The following is a 27896-nucleotide window of genomic DNA, read 5'->3' as shown; positions in this document are numbered from 1 at the left end:
GGTAATCACCCAGTGCAGCGCTTTAGCCAGTGGCTCGCCACCGTGTTTTAGTAGCTCGCTTGGTATTTGGTCAACCCCAGCGGCTTTATTATTTTTGAGCCGCTCAAATGTATTGCCAATTACGCGCAATGGCCTAATGCGTATATGGTTACCAGCGATGCCAGATGTGAAGACACGTCTTCATTTTGAAGACATTTGAAAGGCTGTGAAGACAGGTTTTTCATTTTGAAGACAAATTTGCTTCGGGTGTATGACCGATTTCTGGCAGAATTCTGGCTCAAAATCTAAAACCGATTCAGAATCCTGGTCGGTGAAGACAAATGAAGACATTTTTTCATGAATTTTCATTTTTTTTTTCAAATTTAATGTGAAGACATTTGAAAAATATGCTTGGTATCCTTGATGGTTACATGGGGTAGCTCCAGGGATACCAGGTACATTTTTCAAATGTTTTAACATTTCATAAAAAAATGTCTTCATTTGTCTTCAACGGCCAGGATTCTGAATCGGTTATTGATTTTGAGCCAGAATTCTGCCAAAAATCAGTCAGACATCCGAACAAATTTGTCTTCAAAATGAAAAACACATCTTCACAACATTTCAAATGTCTTCAAAATGAAGACAAATCTTCAAATCTGGCATCCCTGGGTAGCTCACTTCGTCGCATCAAAACGCATCCAATGAATCAGTTCAAATTAGTTTATTGAAACAACTCCAAATTCTTTTTTCTCTACACTTTTGGTTTATTGGGCCCTTTTCTAGAGAGAAACGCGAAACTTTGTCTAATGTCTTGTCCCTCGAGCAAGAAATATCCCCTTTTTATGATTTTGCTTCGAGACGCAAATCACTTTCAATGTGTGCGGGTTTGGATTACGACTTTTGCGCATGCATGTGTGTCGCAAAATAGAAAAGCCTCAGCTCGACGCTCGCCATCATTCTCGCGAATACCCCGTCGGCCTGCGGACACAACTGAATGAGTCTCGCGATCCGCCGCAGCTTGAATAAAAAAAACAGTTCGCAGTAAGCGAAGAGCAAGAAGAACATTGTGGTGATTCGTTTCGTGGTGTTTTTCGTTTTAGAACCTTAATTAAAAACATTAGGAAGGCACTGATTGGAAGAAAATGTTCCGAGCTAGCTAATCATTAAAACTAGCGGGTTTTCGCGATTCGTGGCACTTTTTCGGGATTTTTCCTCTGCCAAGTAAAATAAAGGTAGAGTATTGCGTGTGTGTAACTCTGCGTCCTTGTTTGAATGTTTGCCTCTGCCTATATTAAGGTAGATAAGCGATTGAATCGAAGTTTTAAATCGTGAAAAGTAAGAAAGTTTTGTCGTAAATTGAAGTTAAGCTTAACAAAAAAAAGGTATTTTTTTCTTATATTAAGAGTTGCGTAGAGAAGCTGAAAATATTTTTTTTCCATCAGGCTCTTGCATGTTAAAGGCCGTTGAAGAGAGAGGGGAAACAAAATGGAAGAGTCGCAACAGCTGCACTTTTCAATCCGCCACAACCACAGCGGCAATAGTAATAACAAACCGCTGAAAGACAATTCGCTGCCAAACGCTAGTGGACACGACGGCAGTGGCCACTTGGCCGATAGTGGGTATAATTCGTACCAATCGTTCAATGCATCATCTTCCGTCGTTCGATCGGTGCTGGCCACGATCGAAGAAGATAATGAGGCGGATTCTAGCTTCGAGGAACTACGGGGATCGGAAACACCATTGAAATGCAGTAGTATTTTGACTCCTACTACGGCGGCAAGTATCGAACAGATTTCGAAATTCCATCTGACCACGCCTAACAGTGCCGTTAAAAGACCGATAGCCAAACGAATCCCTCTGGCCCACAAACCTACGTGCCAGAATCTTTTCGTCCAACGTACACCTGAGAAGTCAGCAATGGAGAATGTGTTCGAATCGGGAGGTACACCTCTTCGGTCCGGTAGAAAATCTACAATGGGAATCGCAACTCCACGAAAGAACAAATCTTCTGCTAAGCGTAAATTAGCTAGTTTTCGTGAAAAGCTCTATTCGGATGGCGATGTAGATAAGTTGCGATCTTCCCCAAGGCATGTCGATTCGTTGGAGAGTGATTGTAAAAAGTTAGATCAGGAAGATATTTCTCCTATCTTTCATTCTAAGCGTCGTAGAAATTCGGTTATCGATGATTTCATGCGTTCAAGCACACCGAAGACAGCTAGTTTTGAATGTAATTTTTACGTTGATGGTCGAGAAAACATCAACTGGGAAGCGCTACAGCATGAGAAAGCCATGGGTGTTGGACATAAGCCATTGACCTTGCGTAAGTTCCAAAGTTTTAGTCCAAGCAAGATGCACAGTTATCGGAAGCGGGACACGATTCTTCAAGAAAAATCAATAAATACCAATCGCAGAGCTCCTCTCCGAAGACAGAATGCTTTTCAGGAATCGTCACCTAGACAGTTTTTTCCTAAATCATCAACTATTCAATGCAAACCATCACAGGAGCAAAATATTGAGTCGCCTAGAACTATAAACCGCTTCGTTCCAGTAAAGGATATTAGCATCACCGCTTTGTTAGATGCACCGTTGCTTTCGCAACATGCATCTGGCGATAAGCTGAAGGAATCTGATGTAGATCACGAAATCTCCCCACTCCCGTCATTCGACGATTGTAGCTTCACTCCCAAGAAGACAAGCTGCACTGAAAAAGATCTTCCACAAAACGATTCCGTTATCCGTGAGGCTCCATTTTATAATGCATCTGTTGCATCTATTCTGGAAAACGAATCTCCTTTGATTTCCATTGTAAGCATTCCTAGAACACCCACCTCGGCGAATAAATCTCGCAAGCTAAAGCGGTTGTCTTCACGCAGTTTATCTTCTGGGAAAAAAGATAAACCTCGCAGCAAACCATCTTCGCCAAAACTTCGATCGCAACCGACAATCCCAGGAGCATACCGTCGCTCGTATGTGGGCGTTGAACGTCTGAACATTCTTAAGCGTCTGAATGAGCATGACAAAGATGCTCTGGATGTAATTCTCGATTATCTGGCCGACAGCGATCTGGTACAGGTGGTAGCAGTTTCGCGAGGTTGGCGTTCCATAATTCTCCAGCACCGTCGCGTTAATCGGAGACTACGAGCATTTTTACTTCGCGAATCGCACATCAAAGAGAATCTCGATCGGACCGGATCGGCTTCGCGGGACTGCAGTTTACTGGCGTCCGGTAAATCATTGAACTGTGATGTGGGAAAGGAATCGGCTCCGCAGCCGGTGCAGCTGACCCGTCAACCGTTCAGCTTGTGCAACTCCATCGATGGCAGTTTGTCCGCGATGGAATCCAAACGAGCAAATTCGGTCCAGAAATCACCACCGGTCAGCCCGTCCAAGAGGAAGTTCCGCGAGAATCAGAAGGTGAGTGATTTGTTCCAGGATACTTTCACTAGATACGGGTAGTGGTGGCCGTTGAAAATTAATTTAATTGGGACATTTCATAGACAAGGAACAATGAAAATTTTGCGTAATGATTATTGATGGGATATTTTGCATAATAACGTACAAGAATTGTGTGTAAATGTAAAGACATTTTCATGTGAATTGGCTAGATTTATTTGCATATAAGCTCCTCATAGAAAATCCTTCCAATTTTCCCGCTAACAAAATCGACTTGCATCAGCACAATCGACCGACTATCTCACCATTTATTCGGTCGATTGTTGCAGCGACTCTTAAGAAGCAAAATACGCATATTTTACATAGCGGTACTTACCGAGCCCCTGCTCGACCGAAATGACATTTGCTGCGCTCCTTGTTTTGTTGACTGATCAGCTGTTCTTTATGGCATTTTAGCTTTTTTTTCTGTATTACAACACCGGTGTAGATAGTGCTACGCTTATGTCGTTTTTGTTTTTACCTGGTGCTACACTGGGGCAGTGCAAAAAAGAGACAGACTTGTATGAGTGTAGCACTGACTACACTGGCAGTGCACAGTCAAAATAGAAAACGACATTATTCAGACATGTGTGTATCTCAAGACGAATACTTCTTCCTCTTCATCTTGCGTGTAACTAGTCTATATCTTTTTTGCATTAAACTGGTGCAGCACCAGGAAAAAAGGAAACGCTATAAAAACCTGTAAACAGTTGATCAGCAACAGTAAACAAAGAGCCTAGAAAATGTCATTCCGGTCGAGCATGGGCTCGGAAAGTACCGCTATGTAACATTTCTTTTTTTTGTCTGTCGACGCAATAACCTGTTAAGTATGATCGACGAAATCCGTTGAAATCTGCCTATTTCAACCAAATTAATCGGTCGATTAGTTGGTAGTTTAAAACTGGAAGCAGTTTTACACAGACTAAATCTGGAGACTAAAAAAATTGACGATAATTAGTCACCGACGAAACCAAACTTAGACGGTTAATCGGTCAACCTTGAACCACCCGATTTCATCGGTCGACTAGGAAATTTATCAATTTGTCAAACTTTCGATGGGGTATTATTATTTATTATTTGCCTATAACCGCAGCGGGTCATTCGCCATGAGAAGGATGATAGTTACGTAGCATTTTACAACATTGGGTTTATCTTCATTGAGCTCGGTTTGTTATTGGGTTCGTCGTTCTGGTGTTGAGCTCCGGGTTGAAAGCGCCTAATCGGGGCCGCGAGGGCCCGTTGAGCGATGGCGTATTGTGGTGGTTGGAAAGCTGCGGAGAACCTCCCCAGCACCCGGTTCGGTTGTGGCGGAGGGCATACTAGGCGATGGGTTGGTGGATAGTTAGAGTCAGAAAGCTGCGGGAGAACCTCCCCAGCACTCGGTCCGGTTTTGGCGGAGGAGTAAGTGGTTCATCGGGAGTCTTGCGCTACAAGTTGTGCATACTAGTGGGTCGATACGGGCTATGGTCTGAGTATGGGTGAACGAGTGTATAACATTCCCCCGAAAACCATTCCCCAGAAGAAAAAATGCCGAAGCTTTCTCCCCAGAAACACATATTCCAGAAAGTACTAATTCGCAGAAAACTGATTCCCAGAAAGTACCAAAGGCCAGAAAACTTTCACCCAGAAAGACCCAGTACACAGAAAACTGTTCCGCAGAAAGTACCAAAACTCAGAAAGTATCAAAACCCGGAATTTTTTTCTTCTATTGTCTCATTAAACAATTCGTTACATTTAGATCATGTGTACTTAAATACTTGTTATAAGTTCGCTATTCACAGTATTTTTTAATATTTATGCATTGTGCTTAAATTTAAACGCATTAAAAAAAGATGGGAAGATCTACGAATGATGATTATTTGTTAAATAAAAGCTTTAAATTCCTATTTGATAGAAAAAATATTATAATTGGTTTTGAAACCATTTAAGGTTGCACAGAGAATGCGCAAAATTCGCAAACGAAAAAAGCAGTTTTTTTTCCACACCGTATGTCAGATCTTCATAAAAATCAATCAGCGTATGTAGAATGTTGTTACAGTACTGCTGATTGATTTTTATGAAGATCTGACATGCGGTGTGGACAAAAACTGCTTTTTCGCTTTCGAATTTTGCGCATTCTCTGTGCAACCTTAAAACCGCTTGCTCCGCATGTAGCAATAGTATCGCAATTGCTAATTTCGGCTTCTATAGATGCAAAACCCACACTAGTTTACAAGAAAAATGAAGCTTCAAGAAAAAGTATTTTTTAGACTAATTTTGGGTCGCTGGACACGAAAACAATATTAATTTTTTTGTTTTGTAATTTTCTCAAAAAACTCGTTCTTGAGCACTTTTTGTAGTTTTTAGTCAATATTTCGTGTCAAAATCATTCAATTAAATTGGTCAATATGCAGATTGAAAGGTGCCGAGATGCCCTTTCCAAAAACATATAATATGTGTCGATCATACGTAAAATTTTTAGCGCTGCAAGCGACCAAAGTTTTAAAAAAGTGAATTTTTGACCATTTTAAAAAGTTACTCATTGTTAAATGATTTTTTACCGAAAATCAAATTTTTCTTTCGGACTTTTTGGAATCTAAGATGACAGATAATATGTTTACGTTAATTTTAAGCCTAATATCACTAAAATCGGATGGAAAATGTTGAGTGAAATGAAAATTTTATGATTTTAGCGGACCCTGCCCTGGTGCGGCGGTTTAGAGGGTGTAGCACTGGTCTCATAAGCCAGTCGTCAAATATTCGAGTCCCTATCGGGAAGGAGTCTCAGTGGGATCGTAGCACTAGCCACGTAATATTCTGTGAATTGAGAATCTGCTGTGAAGCCTGTTGAAGCAGAAGGCGAAAATTTCTTTAATTCGTAAAATATGTGCTCACCACAGACAAAACATAACTTTTCCAACGATATTTTCACATTTTAAAAAGGGCACTTAGTTGTACAGTGAAAAATCCAAAACCATTCAAATGCCGCAGGATGGATGGATGCAAGCTCGAGAAGACAGTACCCAACACAAACAATAACTATCAAGTATAGAAGATTATTTCAGCCGAAAGTATGATTGTGCGAAAAATAAAATGCTAAAATTTTCACAAAGTGCTTCATTCCATCTACATTTTCATCCAATTTTTGTGACCATTGGTTTAAAATTTATGCAAAAAGAATATTTATTTCATTAGATTCAAAAAGAATTTTCTTCTGTCCTTCATTTATTATAAAAAAAATTACTAGAAATATGCATTTAAAAAAAAAGACATTAGACTTTTTTTTACTTTGGTCGATTGTAATCATAATAAATGTAAATTCCGGACAAACCGTTACTGGTTAAACGCAGTTCATAACAGTTAATGCAAGAGAATGTTTTTTTTCTTTTGTTTACTATAAACATCTGTGATTGGCGGGTAACAGTTTGAAATTTCCTTTCAAAGAGAATTTTGACAGTTGGCTTTTATGCCGTAATCATATGTTTATCGAGATTTGATCTACGCATATTATGCATTTTCGGAAAGGGCATATCGATACCTTTCGAACTGTTTCTATCGGATCCTATTTGAACAAGGTAATTGACAAATAATTAAAATAGTGCCCAAAACACCTTTTTCAAAGAACTCATGAAAATGTTTCCTTGAAAAAAAAATGGACAATGGAAATGGTTTTCGTATTCAGCGATCCAAAATTAACAGAGGAAACACCTTTCTTCTTAGCTTATCGCGATTACCTTAAAATTGTTAAAATCTATCACATTAGGTTCTGAAAATATGAAAAATTAATTTTCTGTAATAAAAAATAGAGCAAAAACAAAAAAGCGGAAGCAAAACAAAAACGTTTTTTTTTAAACTCGAACTTCTTTAACAGAGGAGTAGAGCATTATTTTCGTGTTCAGCGACCCAAAATTAATCTAGAAAACACTTTCTCGTAACTTCATTTTTCTTGTAAACTAGTCTAATCTTATTTAAGACAAAAAGAGATACCGTAAACCGGGGTGACTTTGATCGTTGGGGTGACTTTGATCACTCGAAACTTTTTTCGTAGATCGCTTATTAAACCAGAATAGTCCACCGAATCATTTTAATTTGAAATGATTTTGACTCTAAACTTATAAAATACTGATTTGTTATACTTTTTGAGTATATTGTTCGGTTTTTGGGTACAAAAAGTACAAAAAACCGAAATTTGACTTAACCTTATTTTTACGAAACTTCGTAAAGTGTCTATTTTTTTATAAAACAAATAAATCTCAGATTTGAGCAAGAGTAATAAATTACAAGCGAGTTTTTATTTTCCTTTAAAGTGGGATGTGCCAAATTTATTTTTAAGAGTTTGCTTATTTTAAAAACAATTTTTTGTGCAACTAGTTGGCAATTATTTCAAGCTAAAATTCGCAATATTTTTAATTGTTCAATTGTCCAACGTGTTAAAATGAATGAAACTTTTTGTACATTGATAAAGCACTGAAATAAAACAATTTTAGCTGTTTTAAAGGTTTTCAGAATCTTTTATTCTAGTTGGACACAACTTATACGAATTTTGTTTACTCGAATTTTACAGTATATTGAAATACTTTGTATAATAGCAATTAACATCTATTTAACAATGAGTATCATTCCAGAATTAGTTTAAACAAAAATTTGAGTGAAAAAACATTGACATACCGAGCAAAGTCCAATATCAAAATTACAGCAAATAGACAACATATTTTGATATCAAGCATCAAATTGAAATCTTATTTTGATATCAGTTTAAACTTTTTCAGATATGACATCATATTTGATCTTATTTTGATGTGCTTACATTTTTAGAAAAAAAATGTTTGTTTCTATTTCTTTGACGAACATTAAAATGATTACTTATTTTGTTATCAATGAAATATTTCACCATCTCAATGAGTTTTCAATTTGCTTTCACTGATAGCATAAATAGTTTTCTGTTTGATGTCATAGTGCAATTTTTCTGCTTTCGATTTTGATCTTTTAACCGTTAAAACGACCAAAATGATAGCAACCTGAGCAATCATTCCCTACTACATCACAACATCAAGTTTAGTTCTCAATTTGTTATCAGACTCTGCTCGGAACCAATAATTTAATGTGGGCGAACATGCAGGTTATCAAAGTCACCCCGGAATACGAAAACGGACTTCAATTTGAAATCAGTTTTGGAAAAATAGCTGGAAGCGGAGAATTTTAGGTAAAACCATAAAATCTTGTTCTCCATACATCAGTACATGTTTTAAAAATATAAAACTTGAAAAAAATGTGTTGCGTCTAAAAATATGTAATGATTACTTCGAAAAGTGATCAATGTCACCCCGGTTTACGGTATGTGAAAAACTGAGCATTTGTCACTCGGTTCTTAATAACATCACCAGTTTTTGTCGGATTTTTGTGATCATAGGCTTAAAATTCACGTAAGAAGTTTGCCTATCACATAAGGTATTAAAAGAAGCACAAAAAATAAAACTTAATTTAAGTTAGGTTTTGTGCCCTTAATGCACAAAGTGGTTCAGTCCAATTTTTCCCTTATGGGAATTTAAGATTGCATAATGCCAGGCGTTTGGCTCCCGAGCCAAAAGACAAGAGTTCGTTTTCGCTTTCTCGTCAGCAAATCTGAGCCTCTGTGCTTGCTTCCCGGGACATCACTCGGGACAAGTCAGTTGCTTTGAACGTTCACATGTGTCGTATGAACTGTTTGGAATTTTTTGTGTCTAACTAGTGCTAATTTGGGTTTTAGTTTAGATACATCGTCTAACTAGACACCCAGATGGTGCTAGTTACTGACGAGATGAATTCGAAACACAAAAAATAAAACTTAACCTAAATTATTGATGTTTTATCGTAACGTGTTATACATTTTTGGAATGGGCACATCAATACCTTTCGAATGGTGAGTCGTTTGTGTTAATCAGAAGTTCCTGATATATTGACCAAAAACTGCAAAAAGTGCTCAAAAACACCTTTTTCAAAAAATCACAAAAACGGTTCTTTGAAAAAGAAAATGGATTTGATTTTCGTACTCAGCGACCCAAAATTGACTTAGAAACCACCTTTTTGCTTAACTTCATGCAATTAACCCAAAATTTGTAAACTAGTGCCATTGATTACTTTTGGAGCATGCAACTCTCGGTACATATGCCTCACTATAGCTTCAAAAGAGCTCAAAAAGATGGGTGGGTAATGTCTGCGACATAACCGGAGAGATGTAGAATACATAAGGAACACGTTCTTCAAATATGTTGATACTCATTGGAATTTTCGGACAAAAGGTGATTTGGGCGAGGAATATTTCAAATTATTCTTTACAAAAATGATGGTGGTCCTGAAAAGGACCGTTTTTGTTGGCGTTGTTGGCCTTGATGAGGGAGATGGCTAACGATGAAATGAATTGTTAGCATGAGGAAGTCGCATAGTACTGGCCAATGACAGAACAGATAATTGATACCTGAAAATCAACTTTTCTTTATTCATGTAAATTATACATATTTACAAATCTAATAGAGGATTCTTGGTTATAATTCTAAATCATTAGTGCGAACATTGTGTAATTTGGTTAAGTACAATGAAAGTTACAAACTTTCTAAACTCGACCTTCTGTTCCTTCCGAAATATTGAAATGGGGTGTCTATATTAAACCGTGAGTCGTGGTTACAATAAAAAAGATGGGTGGGTAATGTCTGTGACTTAACCGGAGCGTCGTGATTTCAATTCGAAACGTTAATTTAAATCTAATAATATTCAACAGAATCACGTTTGAATGGGAAATTTTCAAATAATTCTCTATGGTAATAATGGTGGTTCTGAAAAGAACCTTTGGTATCGGCGTTGGTGTTGATGATGATGCGCTGGATCGTTGGATATAATTGGCATGATAGTGCCTGGCGAACTGTTTTGTAGCCTCGAATAAAACAACAAGACTGGCTTCTTCGGGTACTATTACGGCTGAACTTTATAAGCTTAGCTCGACTTTGAAATCCTGCACAATCTCACGAATCAGACACTGGTAGGGCCATTTTGTTTGCTACTAGCACGGAGCTGCACAACTTACGAACCAGACGCTGGAATGTTAGCCAGCGGATTAGTTGCTCCGTTGCCCTTTAGTTGGGGCGAAATACTGGCATGGCGACAGTTCCTGATCGGTAGTTGGTTGCGATGGGCCACCAGTAGCTGGGGCACTTTTGCGGACCGTCATCATTGCCAACTGCTTTCCTCCGGTGGACTGGCTGCTTGCTAGTGCTTGAACGAATACGAATGATGAGAAAAACCGACCGACCAATATTCATATATGAAAACACGAGAAAGCACTACTATCGCTCTCTCGCTCGTTTTCGTGCCATTCCTGTGCCTTTCCTTTCCGTTCGGCTACCAATACTAGCATAACCAAAACGAATATTCTGTCTTTCCATCGCCTTCAATCTAGTGGCCAGTGCTAGCAGACTTGCATGTTCAGTTTTTCAATAACAACATTCCAACAATATTTTCAAAGAATGTTGCAGATTTGAAAAGAAGGAAGGAAAAGATTTTCACAAATTTAAATTCTTTTGTCTTATTTGTTAGCGCTGATACTGGCCATGGGATGGTGGGGGAACACCCACATTCGTTTTAGTTATGATGGTATTAGCAGCAGAAAGGAATGGAGAAGCAGTGCACGAAAACGAGCGAGAGAGGATAATTTGAATTCTCTTTCTTTCTTTCTTTCCACACATCGTATTTCTTATATAGCTTTCTGAAAATTATTTGTTATGCACCATAAAATGTAAATTTCGGTTCAACTCTTATTAGAACACAATTAATTGGTCCTGTAAAGAACCGTTTATTATTTTATTGCGGGAGCATAATTCAGACGAACTCCCCGCGGACACGGTGAGCCAATTAAATGTATTTGGCGTGAAAGTTATGCGCTTGGCGCACTATTTTGCATCCTCGAACAAACCGACCAAGTAGGCATCGTTGGCTTCTCGGGGCATCATTACGACTGAGCTTTGTAAGCGTAGCTCGACTTTGCAGTCCTGCACAATCTCACGACCCAGACGCTGGAACGATAGCCTACAGATTAGTTGCTCTATTGCCCTTTAGTTAGGGCGAAATTCTTGCAGGGCGACAGTTCCTGATCGGGTTGCGACGAGTCACCAGTAGCTGGGGCACTTTTTCCGACCGTCGTCATCGCCAACTGCTTTCCTTCGGTGGACTGGCTGCTTGCTAGTGCTTGAACGAATACGAATGATGAGAAAAACCGACCGATAGATATTTATATAATCGCGCTAACATGCACTACTATCGTTTTCTCGCTCGTTCTCGTGCCGTGCATGAGCCTTTCCTTTCCGTCCGGCTTCTAATGGCCTAACCAAAGGAATATGCCGTTTTTCCCCCACCAACTGCTCTCGTCAAGCAACCCAATGCGAATAATAATTGGAACAAACATGTAGTGGACCTATATATAAACTTTTCATTATTTTATTGTTCGGTTGGTCCACCATAGTGACGGCTCTGTGCGGGATGGGCTGAAAATTTTCACTTTTCCGAGTCGTTTTCGAAAAAATTTTTAAAACACAATTTTTTGTTATTAGTGCATGTTATATATACTTCAAATTTTAATACAGCATAGAGGAACATATTTCCAACAAATTGGCCTAAAAATCAAATCATTCTGTTAAGTACGATAAAAGTTATTAAAGTTCAAAATCTGACGCGGCGCCGCAGCCGATATTTTGAAACGGGACCCCTATATTGAAAGCTTAAATGTATTCTACATTAAAATCAAGGAAAACTCACTATTTCAGTTGTTTTTTGTAGCAAATTTCTATGATAAAACTTGTGTTGCCTTGCGAGTTTAGTGCGAACTAGAAAGCAAAAAAAAATTAACGGCGGTTGGCATTTTAATCAAGACTTTAGCCTACTACTGCAACTACTGTTAAATATTCAACAATCGTCGACTTTCGATATTTGCGGCGTTGCGCTGCGGAAATATTCTAAAACTCTATAATACCACTGAGAACTGACATACAAGAAAAGTTTTCAACTTTTGTAAAAAACTTAAACTGTCGCTTTGAAATGACAACAGCAAGTAGCACCATGCCACTGGTCGGCGCTTCGATCGGCCAGCAATCGCTGTACGGAACTTGTGTGCAAACTTGTATACAATGGTGACTCACGCATGCGAACCTTTATGCGATGGTGATTTTCAACGTGTTTTCATTTAAATGTTTACACAGGTTTTTCGGGAAAATTTGTTCCAGCTTATATGTCTGTTCTCTGTGATAATACATAAAGGCATGTAATATTAACTGAAGATCTAGAAACATAAAAAGAGTACCATTACGTTAGATACCTAATAGAACATCTCAAACTTCTTTCGCATTGCGTGTTATTGACGGTTATTGATTGAGCACAAAACTGTGGCTGCCTACAGCTAAAAACTATTTTTTTTTTCGATTTCTTGGTACAATGGCAAGCGAGGTAGGATTTTGCGAAATGGCACATTTGTTACTGAAAAGGCGCTGTAAAATTCATTAAAATCGACGCAAATTTAAAAAAATGTACCAAGAAAGTCTAAAATCCTACGTACGTCGCTGCAGACAGGAATTTTGAATACACTGTGCAAACTTCAAAACTATCCTAAAAGAGTTGTTTGACTTGCATTTCCGACCAGCTAAAAGTGGTTTCGAAAAAATCACGTTTAAAGTTTTCAGTACGCTCGGGATATACATAAGACGCGCTTCGGTGACATATCATTTTCAAAACTATTTTAAGCACATTTTCAGCCATTGATTTTTTTCGATTTTTTGAAAATTCTAATGATGTAACCCCTTAACCCTTGTGAAGGCAAGCTAAAATCCTAACGTTAAAGGGCAAGCCGGGCCTCTTAGGCCCGTCTAAATTCAAGCTCCTTTTTGCCGTTCTCATATAGAAAGGTTATGCAATCGGTCGAAATTTCGACTTTTTAACCGAGACCCGCAGGGCCAAATCTCTTATACCATTCGACTCAGTTCGTCGAGATCGTAAAATGTCTGTATGTGTGTGTATGTATGTATGGATGGATGTATGTATGTGGCAAACAATCTCACCGATTTTTCTCTGAGGTGGCTGGACCGATTTGTACAAATTTAGTGTCAAATGAAAGGTGCAGCCTTCCCATCGGTCGCTATTGATTTTTTTATTGATCCGTTTTTCGGTTCTGGAGGTACGTGTTGAAGAGTACAATAACACAGCAAATTTCCATAGAAGCTGATACCACCATGATGTCCAAATGATGCAATATATATATATATTAAAATATGTGCAACATTACTTGGCTTTGCATGTCTAGATCATTATTGTCCCACCGAAGGCACATTGGCAGGCTATGGAGGTTCTTGATGCCCCGAGGGAACTTACCAAGTTCCTAAGGTAATGTCATACCTATTTCTCAGCGAATTCTTTACCGATTTTTACAAACTTGGTTTCAAATGAAAGGTACAGCATTTTCATTGGCTGCTGTTGAATTTCTAATTGATCTGACTGCCGGTTCCGGAATTGCAAGATGATGAGTACGAACACGCAGCAAATCCCGATTTCAGCGTATAAGGCGATGGATGTAAAAAGGTCAAATTTTTTTTTCCAAAAGGTGAGTACTCGGAAGATCACGTCGACTGTCGATTGGTTCTGAGCTCCATTTCGTTTGAACACGACCAATAAATGTTTCTGGGTTGCTATTAATTTCTTCTGATGCATAACCGGAGTACATATTCATATTTTTCTGCATCAGATTCATCGTCGGAAGCAATATCATTCACATCTTCTTCCTCGCTTTGCAAATCAGTTTCGAAATCGTCTGCTGTTGAATTTGCTCGAATTTCTTCCATTACTTCAGATTCTTTGAGACGATTGAAAACATGGGCATATCGTCTTATAGCCATTTAAATTTTTTGTTGCTTTTAGATCCTACAATTTGAATAATTACGACAACTATAACACAAAGAATAGACAACAAAAATAGACAATAACGACAGAGTTAGGTTATGTTATATCCAAATAATTGTCAAGTAGACCACATTGGTGAAATAAAAGTATTAACCCAAAAAATATGCCACACGTCATTATCGTATGCTATTTTTACATTTCTTATAAAAGAAATGCATAGAATTCGCTCAAACTTTCAAGATTTTTTTCTTATAAGAAAAGGTAAAAGATAAAATCAATCAAAACATGAAAAAAATTCCTGCTAATATGAAGATGAACTCATCAAAATGTTTTTTTTAGATAAATATTAATGTATAAATCCAGTGGTATTCCTAGTAAATATTGCATGCACACCGGGCCTGCCAGACCCGGCTTGCCTTTTTGTGCATGTAAAAAATTCAAACATAGCTGCGCATCACTCCATAGATGAAAATTTCACAATTCTTTATTTTTGTTATAGATTTCAAAGCTACTTATCAAAATTTCCATGCCCGAGCTTATACTGCATACACATTTTTTTGTAACTAAAAAATTGTAACGTGCCGGGCCTCTGAGACCCGGTTGCCTTTTTGAGGGTTAATAACTCGATACTTTCAACAACGTTTTCTGACTTAATAATACTTCATTGATTGCAAAGTTTCGATTTAATAAAAACTGTTGCATGCGGCCAGTTTTTAGAAGAAATGAAACATTTTTTTGGGAATTAACTGTTAGGGAGTGAATAGATTTTAATTATGTTTTTAATAACAAAGATACGTGTTTTGGCTTTCGAATTTCAGTTTTGAAGACGAAAAAAGCGCGTTTTCCCGATAGTAGTATTTTTTAGCTGTCGAATCTCCTCATAGAGCTATTGGTCCGATTTCGATATTTTTTTTAATTGTTCAGAAATCATACCGCTATGTTGGGCCGAGTACGATTTGTAAAATTTTATTCAAAAAATGACGTCATAGTTGAAAATTTTTACAAATCGTTACATAACATAAAAAAAAACAATTAAAAAACCCGTTAAAATATAGCCAACGTACCTATGATTATAGAGAATATCAACCTTTTGGTTACTGATTACCCAATTAGCCGAAAATTTAATTAAGCGGGACTCATGTAATTTAAACATCAATGTCACCAATGACCTTTCAAGGTCGCAGAGATTTTTGTTTTCGTCGTTTACAGTTAAATTGAAAAGCTGAAACATGCATCTTCAAAATAAAAAATTACGATCCATTCAGTAGATCTTTCGCAATTTATTCCCAAAAAACACCTCAATTTTACGCCTTGAGAGTAGAGCCCCCCTTGAAATTTCGATGGTACATGATGCAACAAACATCGAAGAATGTTATAAAAAATCTTTAATATGATAGTTCGAATATGTTTTGCCTATTTTAGCCAACTTTTTGCTCCAGCTATTCCATAGTGTGCTGGAAAGAATGAATCAACCCCTATGTTTGAGAAAACCGGTCAGACGAGTGGATAACAAGTTTTATTCCGAGGGCTATTTGGCATATGTACATATTCAAAGAGCTGCTTATGTTTAAAAGAAGGAGTCAACTCCTATGTTCGAATAAACCAGGCATTCGAGTTTATCACAGGTCATGCCCTTATTGATTCATCTGATACATGAATTGCCATCCACGGGTCAATCGGAACATTGAGCATTGAACGAACGTTCTTGCCCTTAGTACACATTAGGGTGAGGCAAAATGATCGTTTTTTCAGCACAGCACTTTTTTGGTTCCTTTTGGGGTCCCAAACAACTGTGCAAAATTTGGGGTCGATTGGAGTTGACCCGGCGTAGCGCATTGCGTTTGAAATTTGTATGGAGATTAGTATGGGAAAACCAACATTTTTGCACTTTTAATTCTACAGACTACAATTCTTCCTTCAGTATTCAAACAAATAGATAGAAGTGTAGTCCAGGATATGCTGAACAACTTTGCCGAAGGATGTATGGTGTTAGAATGTCTCTAAGCCAAGTTATAGCTGTTCAAAGTTCGATACATCGAAGTAAATGTCAAAAATCATTTTTATTGCCAACACTGCGGGTGTACCAATGGTATTTCATATAGCATTCCAAAATAACATTATATATTTTAGTTTTACCACATTGATATGTTTGGATGAATTATTCAAAAGTCTTAGCTCAATTTCATGAGCGTAGGTAGTTGAGCAATAGGGCGTAGTGAGGGGGGATGGGGGGGGGGGGGGAGGCTTTAATATGTAGAAATTCGAACTGAAATGTTGTCGAGTTGGAATGTTCAGATGAATTATTTCAAAACAATTACACAATGTCCTACGCATAATAGTAACAATGAAATAAAAAATACTGTATCCCTTTGCCTTGACTTTTATCAATAGAAGTTACATTGCAGACTGAATCAGCTGATGTCGATTTGATATGTCAGAGGATTATATTTCGGTTTAATACGCATTATGATTTGATAGCATGCTCATTTCTATGCTGTTCCATCACGAGGCGTGAAGCTAATTTCTGGATTTCAACACGAAATCCACCAGATCCATACAACAATTTTTGCTTCAGGTGATCTAACAGCATCGAAATGAGCATCCCATCAATCATAGTGCCTATTAAACTGAAACATAATCAATGCAATCCTCTGACATATCAACTCGACATCAATTGATTCAGTCTGTAACGTAACTTCTATTGATAAAAGTCAAGGTAAAGGGATACAGTATGTTTTATTTCATCGTTACTATTATGCGTAGGACATTGTGTAATTGTTTTGAAATAATTCATCTGAACATTCCAACTCGACAACATTTCAGTTCGAATTTCTACATATTAAAGCCTCCCCCCCCCCCCCATCCCCCCTCACTACGCCCTATTGCTCAACTACCTACGCTCATGAAATTGAGCTAAGACTTTTGAATAATTCATCCAAACATATCAATGTGGTAAAACTAAAATATATAATGTTATTTTGGAATGCTATATGAAATACCATTGGTACACCCGCAGTGTTGGCAATAAAAATGATTTTTGACATTTACTTCGATGTATCGAACTTTGAACAGCTATAACTTGGCTTAGAGACATTCTAACACCATACATCCTTCGGCAAAGTTGTTCAGCATATCCTGGACTACACTTCTATCTATTTGTTTGAATACTGAAGGAAGAATTGTAGTCTGTAGAATTAAAAGTGCAAAAATGTTGGTTTTCCCATACTAATCTCCATACAAATTTCAAACGCAATGCGCTACGCCGGGTCAACTCCAATCGACCCCAAATTTTGCACAGTTGTTTGGGACCCCAAAAGGAACCAAAAAAGTGCTGTGCTCGGTTGATATGGCTATGATTACATTTTTCCATATAACAATGCCCCACCCTAGTACACATGCTTCTTCCAGATAAATCAGAATCCAACTAGAAAAAAGCTAACAACAATATTACAATTAATCCGTCGATAGTATTGACAGATTTAAAAACCGATGAGATAAACGCTATCGCAAGGATTGTTCCCAATTCTGTGCGATATGGTTGCCTTTTTCCACCTAACGAGAAATTGGTGGAAACGGATCCAAAAATTGGGATTATGTGGAATTTATTTGAAAAGCGTGCAAATGCAGATCTCTTTCAGACAAACCCAGGCCTTGGACTTTTTGAAGCCTCAAGATGTGCCTGAAGGCTTGGGTATTGTTCGTGCTTTAGCTCCGGATCAAATGGCCCCGTACTTCGATGGCATCGAAAAAATTACGTTTTGGAGAAACGAAGGGTTGGAAAACACTGCGCACAGGCACAGGCCAGACTTTCCTCTGAATTATGGACCATGCGATACAACACCCTCAATGACATACCCAAAACCTCAAACGCCTTCTATAGCGTTTCACAACAAATGAAATGCTCTCTTAAAAGGTACCAGTGACCTTAAACTTTATGCGGTTGTGAAAGCATTCAAATAGAAAGAGCAGTCCACGTCGGCGGAATATATGCGATATCTGCAAGGAGATATGATAAACCGGCGTCGCTGTAAACAAACATGCAGGAGAGACAAAAAATTAAAAGAAGTTTTAATTGCCGACCAGGAAGATGGTACAACATTAAAAGGTACCATTTTATCAATAGCTCTTATATTACAAAACCAAACCTGAATATTAATACTAATAAATAAGTCATCTTCAGTTAAAATACCTCAATTTCTGGGAAATGGTTTTTTTTCTGGGGTATGAACTTCTGGGTATTTGTTCATTCTGGGTAACGGTTTTCTGGGCAAAAATACTTTCTGGGAAAAGGTTTTCTGGTAATTGGTACTTTCGATGGAATGGTTTTTGTGGAGAATGGTTCTTTCTGGGGGAACAACTTCTCTGTTTTAGTTTCTGGGGAATGGTTTTTTGGGGAAGGTCGTACAACCTGGGTGAACCTCGTATGACCCACGGGAAGGCGGGTAAAATAACTTTCGTGGTGTCTTAAGATTTGTTGGTAACGGCAAAGGTGATGGCTGTGGAGGGTAGGCGACGGGCTAAACCCGTTCCAATTCCGGGTGAATTTGTGTTCGACCATCTGGAGGAATTTTGCTATGGGGGAAAGGGGGGGGGGGGGGGGGCGGTTGCTTCTCTAATCTTCCGGCCATCACATCACATGATTTGGTATTCTTAGTATGCATAACAAACATAAAAATGTGACACAATGTGCTAAAAACGCACAAAAATCCTGTCAATCCTATTTTTCATTGGATGTTCTGCTCTAAAGATATTACCAAGGGCCGTTCATAAATGATGTCGCGTATTGACAGTTGGGGAAAAGCCATGAATTAACGAGAGAAAAACTAAAAATTTGAAACGTACTAGTGGGGCGGGGTTAATAAAACCAACAACAATTTTAGACTTTTTCTGCGAGACATTGTTTATGAATGGACCCCACACAAACAATATTCCATAACGAATATCACGTAACATCGATGACAGAGCAGTGGGATCAAGGCCAATTTCCTTCTGGGTCGTGCAAAACTGAGAAGCAACATCAATTTCGGCACAGAGAACAGATATCCGTCTCAAGCGTAAACGTTGAGTAAAAGGCACATCCAAAGTTAATCGAGAGGTTACCACCAAAGGTGGTTCTGTGATACCGTTTAGTGCGTGAGTGTTCCTGAATTGATATCCAAGCGATCATTCTAATTATGGGATATGCCAGTATGGTGGTCGTAATGCTCTGACAAATATTTCTCGCGTGTTTTTTGAAAAGGGCCAATAAGAGGAGATCAGGAACAAGACAGAAGCGGAATCAATGCGAAGTTTTAATTGCATCACTGACTATTAAACACGCGTTGTTAGGAGCTTGATACATTGGACTAGACAAAAGTAGAGGACTTGACCTTACACACTCCGACACAAACAGGCGCAAAATTTAGTCCTCCTCCCAAAGACCCCTGTTTACTTGGCAGACAGTTGCTAATTCGTCCGATTTTGCAAATTTTGTCTCGCGGGACGGACCGAGATTCCCTAAGCTATAAGCTGCAGTCCTATAAGCCCCCAAAAAAATTGAAGAATGGGACAAACTGATATGATATTTTTTGGGGTTTTCTGTCATCAAACAATAATTCGTATCGGATTTCAGAGTTTGGAACAGGCACACGTATTTTCGATAGAGATGGGCGGTTTGAGCCAGGGTCTATGGCTTTCGACTAACATGGGCCATTCTCGTTGGTTCGGACTGGTTGGTGTGTTCCTACTTACAAGTGAATAGACCTTGAATGACATAGGAGATAACAGAAGAGAACTGGAACAATACAATAGCTGATTCAATTCGAATTTTGTTAAGTGATGATAAAACGCACTAACAGGGGATCATTTTGTAGGAGTAGACAAACTAGAGAACAGACATCACACACTTGGAGACAAAAACGAATCAGAATGAAAATTCAAGCAAAATGTGACAGTAGACCATTAAGTACCTGAAATAGGTCCAAAATTGGGTAAACTACCCTACATTTCGACTACTATCTATCAGTGCAGGACCCATTATCATGATTGAATGCAATTGGGAGATTGTAGGACTGAATTGCTGGTATAAAAGGATGGATTTGCAGGTTGATAAAATCGGGTACAAAAAATTCATAAAATCGGGAGTTTATAAAAACGGTCGAAATTGTAAATTGTATTAATCACACACATACATTTGATGTGAAATCTGCTATGAAACAAATTTCTATGTGGCAAACTGTAATAATTTTGATGCACGCCACATGAATTTTTATAGTTTTCACATGATATTTATGTGACATAATTTTTGTGCTGCTATAAATTGCAAAAAATCATGTGTGAAATCAATAGATTCAATACAGCGAATTTTACACTAAGGCAAAACGTATAGCGAAATTCATAAGATTTAGCTTATAATGAATAAAAATATAACATAACTATGTTTCCATAAGATTAATATGAAAAACACACGACTTTTATGATTACCTTAACATTTTATAAGTTATTGCATATGCCAGTCGTTCGAATTTCATACGAGCATCTTATGATTCTCATAAACATAAGAGAAATGTAAAATATTGTCTTATGATAATTCAAAGATGCCTTATGGAACATGAAATCATAGCAAACCGATTTGACAAAATAAACGCCATTTCATAAGATAATCTTATGATTTACATACGTGCTACTTGTGGCTAAAGATTATACGATATTCCCATGAAATTCGCTGTATTTTTTGGCTGAGTGTATCAGCACAGAGAACAGACGTCAATCTTTCAACTTGTGTAAAATCTCTAACGGTTTCGAAGGTAGTTGGGATATCCAAACTAGGTGCGCTACTGTCGTCATGTTTTTTGTGTCTGAGTTCGACAGAAATGACGGCAGTCAAACTAGTCCGGAACCGGTTCAGCCTTTCTGCATGAATTCCAGCTCAAATGCATCAACCGATAGAGGTGGAATCGGTTGTTTGCTTTGAGCAAGATTCCATACTGAATCCATTCAGGATTTCGAACCGGTTCCGGAATGGATTTGACGGATACTTGGGATAGGTTGGTGTGGCGGCGCTAGTGTTTAACGTATGTATATTAATTCAAATGTTTACACACGTTTTTTAAATATTTTTGTTCGATCATGGATGTCTGTTCTCTGTGGTATCAGTGTACATTAGATGGGGCATGGTTGCATGAAAAAAAAATAAAATTTTGCTCCGAGTAACTTTTTGGGTCCCTTTTAGCTCCCAGAACAACTCTGCAAATTTTAAGCTCGATCGGTGAAACTATATTTTTGCGCCCACTGTTTAAAGTTTACATAGGATTTCCTATGGGGAATTATCCAAGACTCGTTCGTTACCACCTAAAAATAAATAGATGTCTGATTTTTATAGGAAATTTATCAAGGAAACAAAGTCTAGAAGTTCGCGAAACGATCTGATGCTTGTGGAAAAAGTTATTAAGCAAAAACCGATTGGTATCCTGAAGATTGATGAAAATTTTACTATTCATAGCATCACTGCTGCTGACGGTCGAATTATATACAAAATTCTCAGTTTTCTCTTATTATGTACAAAAGAAACCTCGAATTATCCCTCAAAACTCTTGCGAATTAGCAGATCAAAACAAAATTGCATATTATTGGACAACCAACAGCAGTGGGGTTAGAAAAAATGTATAATTTATCAATCGTCAGAGCATCAATCGGTTTCAGCTCAATAACTTTTTGCTCAAGCATCAGATCGTTTCGTGGTTTTAGAGACCCTATTGTCATTTTTAGGAAGCAATGGGCGACTCCTGGGGGAATTATGTTGTAAAAGTTAATTTACCCATACAAAATCCCATGTAAACTTTAAACAGTGGGCGCAAAAATACAGTTTTAGGGATCGAGCTAAGAATTTGCAGTTGTTCTAGGACCCAAATGGTACCATTTTTGTCCCACCCTTGTGTACATTGAAAACTGACAACTTTGTCGCTCCCCTCTAGGAACGGTTGGTTTCAAAATCGCCCAAAGAAGGGTGTTCATTGGACCAATTTGGACAACGTCCAAATTGACCTTTTTATTCCCGTTGAAAAAGAAAAGGCGCTGAATTATTTCGTGATGAAAACAAAATATTTTGTCGTGCAAAAATCGATTGAGGTTAGGTATTTCCTGATGAAAACAAACCAATTTCCTTTGACTTGAGTTTGTATCTGTGGTTGTAAATGAGCTGTCAGAAATCTTAATAGCCGTTCAACAAACGTCCATCATTGGACCCGTGTTGAACGATTTTGAAACATTTTTTTGGACGTCGTGTTGTCCTCGAGCATTGCAATTTTGATTATCAACAAAACGAATGCACTCTTCTGCTGACAACAGCTGGAGGCTAACACACGCACACCGCATCGAATTTGATCATAATGAGAGCGAACGACTCGACGAACACAGTATAAAAAAATCCCTTCCGCAAAAGAGGGAAATTTCCGAAGGAGCAAACTGTCAGATGCGGAGCTATGAAAGTATTAGTGCTACCTTATGTTTACCTATATTGTTTTCGTGTGCGATGGAAAGATATACGCGTCTGTCCCACAAAAATCGTTGAAGTTCGCACGTTCCGTGCATATTATTTTATTTAGCGTCTTCTGTTCTGTTTTGATTGCTGCTTGGCATGGCGCATTGTTTGTTTTAGAATGTTTAGTTAAAAGTGAAATAGAAGTTCTACACACGTTAAGTTTAAAGTGCCGTTTGCAATGTCTCGAGCGGAGTACTACCTTGCCCTCTGTCTGTTGGATACTCTGGAGGACCATAATTTGGAATCGCTTCGGATTTTGCTGGAGAAACATAACGCGAACCCGAACGCTATCGTATTGGAGAAAAATGTCGCTCCAATTCATCTTGTGATCGGTGTGGAAAATGTACGGTTGGCGGAGCATATGACCAGTTTGATGTTGCAGTACGGCGCAGATCCGAATCTGCGGACAAGTGAGGAAGGAATAACTCCACTGCACGTTGCTGCCAGTTTAGGCCGGGTTCGATTGGTGGAACTGTTGCTGAAAGCTGGCGGTGATATGGATTTGCAAGATGATGAATCAAAAACACCGGTTGAGTATGCCGTAGAGGAAGGCCATTTCGATGTGATTCGGGTGATGCAGAACTACGCATTCGAGCGGAAATTTGAAAAGAAGCGGGAACAGATGCTAGAGCAAAATTCGAACACGGGAAGTGGTTATATCAAGTGCTTAGGCGGTTATTTAAGAGTTACTACACCAACGAAAAATTGTCTTAAAGCAGTTCAAACATTGGACGAAAACAAGCTAACACCCAATCGGGTTCATTATAATTTTGATGCCACTTCGCCATACTACATTAACATAACGCATCGAAGAAGAAGCCGTTCTAAAAAAATCAAAGATAACATTAACAAATCGATTGTAGCGATAGAACAAGCTGCAATTGAGGTCGGGGACGATCACAGCGCTCAGGAAAGCACAGATGACGAAGATGTTGTAGTTGGTCGAAAAAATCTGTTTGAGTTGACTGAACGGAACTTGACCGATTTCAGTCGAAATATGACTGGAATGGGTCGCAGATCTTCGTTCATAGAATGTTGGAGGGATAAAATAGCTACACTGCGAGACAGAAACAAGCTAAGTACAAATCTAGAGCATATAGAGAGAATTCTTTCAGGGTTTTCAGACGTTAGCATCGAAGAAGAACCAGCGCAAGATATAACCGTTCCCAACAGTGTAGAGAGCGATCCTAGTTCAACTTTCAGAACGGCCGAAGAACATGTAGTTTACTATGAGGATAGTCTAAAGACAAATGAATTCGCTCGGGCTTTATACAGCTCACCTGAATCGGGAACTGCCAAAGCTCTTCCGCCCAATGCATCGAATCATATCGTGCAAATAACTGAAGAGTACGTCCACACTGACGATGAAGCTGGTCTAGTATTTTACGAAAAAAAGTTTTTGGCAGGTCCGATATCGGAAGAAGCCAGCGCTTCAAAGCAACATCGAAATCCTTCGCTATCTAGTCAATCAACTGCCATCACATTGCCCCCTCTAGACTACGATACTGATGCACTCCGAGCAGAGCTCACGAATTTCGGTGAACCGCCAGGTCCCATAACTAAACACACAAAAAAGTTGTATTTAAAGAAACTGGTGAAATACAAGCGAGATCCAGAGCGAGCGTTTGCTCAGGTCAAGAACAAGCATCAGCCAAGTAAGTATCGAATCGAGGTAGCTTTGATTTTGAAATGTTACGTTTTCTGATTCGTCACTTTTCGACTAAACAAACCTTTTTATGTACAGACTATTCGGTGGAGCTTCTGTCCACTCTCCGTAGCGTAGATGTCTTCCAACAAATCTCCGACCATCAGTCGCTGGAAACGGAAATGTCCAACGAGTTTCAGACAACTAGCGAGAAAACATGGCGCGAGGGTCACCTAAAAAAGAGCTTCATCTATCTATTAATTGACCCGCGTGTTTCAGAGAATCTACCAGCTCAACAAAAAATGACATCACCCCATCAACTGTGGAAACGTTTTCTACAGTCCATATTTTACGTCGGCAAAGGCAAGTCCAGTCGACCCTATTGTCATTTGTACGATGCTATGAAGTTGTACCATCAAAAGTCCACTGAGCCTGTTGGATTGAAGCCACCCATCGTAGATACCCAATTGGAAGTGGAAGAAGAACAAATAATTTTCCAAAGCGAAGATCGTATCGAACGGTTTTGTCAGGCGTCTAAAATACTCAATCGCAAACAGATGTCAGACAGTGCCAAGCTAAACCGAATAATCGACATCTGGCGCTCGCAACGGGGTGTCATTTGTCTGCACGTGTTCCACAGCATAATGCCAGCGGAAGCGTATACCCGGGAAGCGGCCATAATCGATGCGATAGGGGTGCAGAATTTAACAAATCTCAAACGGGGCGACTACTACGGGAAGGCGCTGTCCTGGCCGATGAAGCGTCGTAAGCAACTTGGCATTTTGCTACTGCACAAAGCGATGCTGGTGTTTCTGGCCGAAGGCGAGACGCAGCTGCTGCCTAGTGATTTGATCTAACGTGGTCAGTATTATATGATTAGTATTAGAGGAAAGTTTTGCCTAAATTATTGTATTTTTAACAACTGATCTGTGAGTTAGTGAAATAAATGTATAGTATGGGAGACTTGTCACACTATTGATTTATCCTTCTGGTTATAACATTATAATGAAAGGTATACTTGATATAAATATTGGGATTGCCCATTTTAAAGATGTCTTTGTTTGTTTGTATATACTGCCAATGATCATATATTTGTCCCGTTTTCCATGGGATGTCTTATCTTTAAGGGACTGATTTGTGATCATGGACAGTATATAGCAGTAGAAATTGGCGCCAAGGGCAATGTCATCAAACATTCCGTGACAAGTATCACATCACATCAGTGATAGAGCAGTAGATATTGGGACAAGTTCTCTCTATTAGGCTGACAAGCTATTAAACAAGTTATGCACTATGCCGGGAAAATATGCATTGTATGGTTTGAATAGGATGATAACTATACTGCCCATGATCGCAAATTAGTCCCATAAAGATAGGAAATTCCATAGAAAATGGGACAAATATGCGATAATGGGCAGTATAGTTCCAGGTATTTGTTTTTAATTTTAGAGGTTTTAATTTGGCTTTTCTTTTTCCGGTATAAAGAAATCTCTAACTCTAATGGTATAAAGAAATCCCTAACTCTAACTCGGGTTTGGAAATCGAACGCAGAGCTGCGTACTTGGTTACGCTATGCCCGCCTCTGCTTTATGTTATGAATCAATTGGTTATTTGTCGTCTTCAAAATAGATAATTCTAAAGAATTCTTTAATCTGAATAGATCAGAATAACTGCCGGGCTAATTGTGGGGAATAATATTTCATGAACAACAGAGTTTTGATTACTATTTCTCAATTCTTACTGGCATAACAATTCGACACTGTTGGTTGAGAAAACTGGCAAATAAGATCTGAAATTCAATGCAATTGTAAAGATACGTTATAAAAATTGTAGACATACTCGCGTAGCTACTTTATTCAAATAAATGTTTTCAAAGACATAAAACTCTAGAAGTAACAATTGTGGAGGTAAACAATATTTTGGGCAGTCAAAAAAACTCCCCTCGTACAGGCAAAATTCGAGCACAAAACTGTCTATAAAGTGACGTGGGTCCGCAATAACGGAATTGTAGGCTTGCAAACGTCTTCCGAAACAAAAATTGATACATTTATTTGACGTTCGACTTTCTTTCATATTATTCCACAGATTGCATCGCACCTCAAAAAATCGGAAAGACTGAAAGCTTGCCCACGCTGTGAGAAACCAAGCCGCGTAGTGCTTGGTAAATCATCCGTCAAATGTGCGATGCCTGCGAGCACCGTAAACCTTAGCGCAGTGACAGCAAAGCTAGAGAAATCCTACACGCTACCTGATGCCAGCAGCAATAATTCCACCAATCTTGAGACTGTCGATAGTCCTCTGTCCCCCAATGATTCGAACCGAATTCGTAGGAACTTATTCTCAACCAGTTTGCTACCGAGATCCTGCTCGATGGACGCTCGAATCACTCCGGTCAGTAGGGCCGCTCGTCGGCGCAATTCGGCCGATACAAGTACGGATTCTTCCGGTTCGCTGCTAGAGCGTAAGAGCAGAAATGGCAACCGGCAGCGGCGCGGAGATGAGTCCCAGTGTGATTACGCGATATGCAGTGGAAAAAGCTGTGGGTTCGCGTTCTGTATCAAATGTTTGTGTGAGTTTCACCCGAACTCAGTGTGCAAAGATTTGGCACCGAATTCGCCCAGCAAAGAGGAGGAACCAGTTCACAATGTTGCATGTAGTAAGCAAAGTCGTCGCTCACTCTTAAGACTGCGAAAATAGTGTGCTTTTATTTCACTGATAGCTCCAGGGATAGGTTTTAATTCACTAAACGGTATTCTTATTGTTTTAAGCAGTGACAGTTATTTATTGCTATCCTTTAGGGTTGCACGCATCCCCGTTCCAGTTTCCCAGTTGATTACCTGTATTCGTATGTTTTGTATGCTTTTTTTTTATTTTAATATGTTTATTTCCTATCAGATATGAGATTGTATTGATTTTGATTTTTTACTTAAAGCAGAAACGAAGATAGTAATATATTTCATGCTATTCGTTTTGAAAGACAATACCATTTACTGTAGTCAGCTCTGCAAAGAGAACATTATCCCAGTACCGTTATAAACGTCTCCAATGCGAGGTTCGATTGATCAGAAGCTACCAGGGTTAGTTTTTACCAAAAAAGAAAAGAACAAATTTTGTCTCCTAGTTTAATTTTATCAGACGCCTTAATCGTGAAAAAACTAGTATACTATTATGGTAATGAGTTTACACTCCAAAAAATAGCACTCAAATCAACATCGGAAACATGCCGAGTCGTTGTAGTTTATTGAGCAGTATATCATGACAAAAATATCCGATTCATTCCTAACGCTACCTCGTAAACCAACACAGCAACAATGCTGAATGTTGAATCTTAAATATTAAATGTACGCATGTGTACTACATCACTGCAACTCAACTAGGGTTAAATATGTAGGAATTGATTCTTTTACGTTCCATAATAAAATTTGTTGAAAATAA

General features: G+C 38.6%; 1 protein-coding gene across 2 annotated transcripts; it reads left to right on the top strand.

Annotated features, from left to right (window-relative positions):
* The first annotated feature begins 863 nt into the window (after positions 1-863).
* Positions 864-27896, top strand: LOC131688874 (ankyrin repeat and LEM domain-containing protein 1-like). Of its 2 annotated transcripts, none has more exons than XM_058973464.1 (3): positions 864-1361; positions 1422-3393; positions 26547-27896. In XM_058973464.1, exons 2-3 carry the CDS (start codon positions 1465-1467, stop codon positions 27156-27158), a joined length of 2541 nt encoding a protein of 846 aa, XP_058829447.1. In that variant the 5' UTR covers positions 864-1361; positions 1422-1464; the 3' UTR covers positions 27159-27896. The 2 variants fall into 2 exon arrangements, with proteins under 2 accessions (XP_058829447.1, XP_058829448.1); XM_058973465.1 differs by lacking the exons at positions 864-1361; positions 1422-3393 and adding exons at positions 22733-24471; positions 24561-25322 and having other exon boundaries at positions 26547-26685.

Source organism: Topomyia yanbarensis, chromosome 3, assembly GCF_030247195.1.
Source record: "Topomyia yanbarensis strain Yona2022 chromosome 3, ASM3024719v1, whole genome shotgun sequence".
Lineage (NCBI taxonomy): Eukaryota > Metazoa > Arthropoda > Insecta > Diptera > Culicidae > Topomyia > Topomyia yanbarensis.
Note: the sequence above shows the minus strand (reverse complement) of the source record. Positions and strands in the feature narration are given on the sequence as shown.